At 39.1% G+C, this 2,500-nt stretch overlaps 1 protein-coding gene across 1 annotated transcript in view; it reads left to right on the top strand.

Moving 5' to 3' along the window:
- LOC105901508 (beta/gamma crystallin domain-containing protein 1-like) overlaps window positions 1-2,500 on the top strand; it is a 28,367-nt gene that overhangs the window by 14,540 nt on the left and 11,327 nt on the right. The window contains exons 10-12 of the mRNA XM_042709880.1: window positions 913-948; window positions 1,970-2,139; window positions 2,408-2,500. The exon at window positions 2,408-2,500 is cut by the window's right edge and continues 34 nt beyond it. Coding sequence (XP_042565814.1) covers window positions 913-948; window positions 1,970-2,139; window positions 2,408-2,500 — 299 coding nt within the window. The remainder of the gene's footprint in view (window positions 1-912; window positions 949-1,969; window positions 2,140-2,407) is intronic.

A 2,500-nucleotide genomic window follows, 5' to 3' on the forward strand; every position in this document is an offset into this window, starting at 1 on the left:
GCATATATGCCCATATTCACCCAGACATTCACACTTACATACTCATACACAGGTAAACACACATACACACACTCAGGCATACAAACCCACATGCTCACACACCTGTAATCTCTCCTTAAACGTGTTGCTTGTCTGTCAGCTTAGGCATCAGAAAGAGACATGCTTAAGAATGCTTTAACTCCCATATAGGCTTTTCTCACAAAAAAGACCAGCCCGAGGCTTTTCTTCAGACGTAAGAACCGATGTTAGTGGTCTACAGTGATTTACAGTTGTGATATTTGGGGAGATTCACAAACAGAACATCAGTGCCAGAAACTTCTAAAACAGTGCTTAGCAATGGCCGTGCGAGTACACATAAAATACATTAAAAATATATTTTAAACATGTTGTTGTTAGTCATGCTATAAGAGGGAGAACATTTGGTTTGTAAACATCAATTTCATAAACAGATAAAGAGATACATTTCCGTAAACAATAAACAGTAGGTAATATGGCCACTTAATCACTATCAGTATTAGCTTGATATGATATAGAAGGAGAGGGAGGGGGTGTACTTTGAAGTTAAGAGTGTGTTAAGAGTCAGTTAGAACACAATGACTGAAATATTTGGTTGTGCATGTGCTGTGCACTGTTAAAATATCTATAAGAATGTTTTAAGTTTGACATGGTGACTTAAAGTAGTATGGACCATCAATGTGTGTACAACAACAATGTATGTATGCGTGTTTGTGTGTGTGTGTCTGTGTGTGTGCGTGTGTGTGAGTTTGTGTGTGTGTGTGTCTGTGTGTATACGTGTGTGTTTTATGTGTGTTCCTAATGTGTCTACGTGTGTGTGTACATTTGGATAGACAAAGAAAGAGATCACTGTGAGATTTTATAATATGATCTTAATGGTTTCTGTTTGTGTTCCAGGGTGGGCTGAAGGTGGAGAACCCTACTGAGGCAAAGGTAAGATATGTTACCTGCTTTATCTCTCTGTGCTCCATTGCCTCCTGTCTGTTACTTGTCTTAGCCTCTTCCTATGGTCCATAATCTGACTATGGAGCTCTGCTATGCTGGAGCACTAGTGATATGGTGTATAGCTGAGATCACAGCTCGTCGGTTGGAGTAGTCCATGGGTATGGGAGTATTATTAAAGCAGAAGGATTTGTAAATGTGTGTGGAGCGTTGTTGTGTAACTGTATCTCAATCCATGTGTAATCAGATTTCTAGACAAAAAAACATGTAATACATAGCACTTCACGAAAAGAGAGTTTCTTCTTGGGTGTTCAACATTCATTGGTTTCTGTCTTTCGGGCATGTTTAGTTATAGCATTTCTCTTCCTGGCTGGAAATATGAATTAATATAACACATATGCCACATACACACCTGTGGAATGATCTCCCTCAGTATGTCGGAGCTGCTCACTATGTTGAGTGGTGAGTCTCTTCTGAAAACACACATTTTCAGGAAAGCCTTTAATTTGTACCTTTACTATATGACTGTTGTTTTAACTTAAGTGCATCTGTATTTTGTAACCTTAATTTTAGGTTATGAACTTGGCTGTGTGTATAGGCTTATTTTTTTTTTTTTAATGTTCCACACTGTTGAGTGCTTTGAGTATGTGAGAAAACACTATACAAATAAAATGTATTATTATTACTATTACTATTATTATTATTATTATTATATTTATTATTAATGGTGATTCTAAGAAACACTGCCTCTTTTGTGTGTCTTCTGAATTACATAATTGTTCTTGGATGGATGAGAGATGTATGTATTTATCTTACCCTTTTCTTTTATCTAGAAACATCACCCTAACCTTTAAATCCCCATGATGTTTTAGAAACTTTCTTGGGAATGTAGCAAGTCATGAAGTCTTTCTTCTCCTCATTGAGTAAAAACGTTGCTTCTGATTGGTTTCTTTACGTGCTGTGCTTGCTGCTGATTGGTGTAATTGACCTCTGGCCCAACCTCTTATGCTAGGCTTTACTATATGAGAGGCCGGGCCTGGAGGGGGCGTGTGTGGAGATCCAGGGAGACGTGCTCAACGTCAGCGAAGGACACGTGGCGACACACACACCCCTGAACCCCCACATACGCACACACACCAACACACTCAAGACAGTAGGATCAATGAAAATTCTAAGTGGCCTGTAAGTATTATCTTGTAATTATCTGTAAATATACAAAATAGTCATCAGGACATGTTTATAATGTAAATGTGGTTCTGAATGTAAAACCTAATATACCTTAAAAAAAACGAAATATGACCCTGGCTAACATCATCTAGTGACATCACAGACATGGGGTGGGCTTTGTGCAATCAGCTTGGTAAAACAAAACATGAAGCTTCTAAAGGACTACAAACATTGCTCATCAGCATCTACTGACTACATTTCCCATCTCTGTTTCCTGCGTTAGATGGGTGGGCTATGAGCGTGTCGGCTTCGAGGGTCGGCAGTATGTCTTGGAGGAGGGAGAGTACCTGGACTGGCAGGACTGGGGTGGAGCCAA

Source organism: Clupea harengus, chromosome 15 (assembly GCF_900700415.2).
Source record: "Clupea harengus chromosome 15, Ch_v2.0.2, whole genome shotgun sequence".
NCBI classification, from domain to species: Eukaryota; Metazoa; Chordata; class Actinopteri; order Clupeiformes; family Clupeidae; genus Clupea; species Clupea harengus.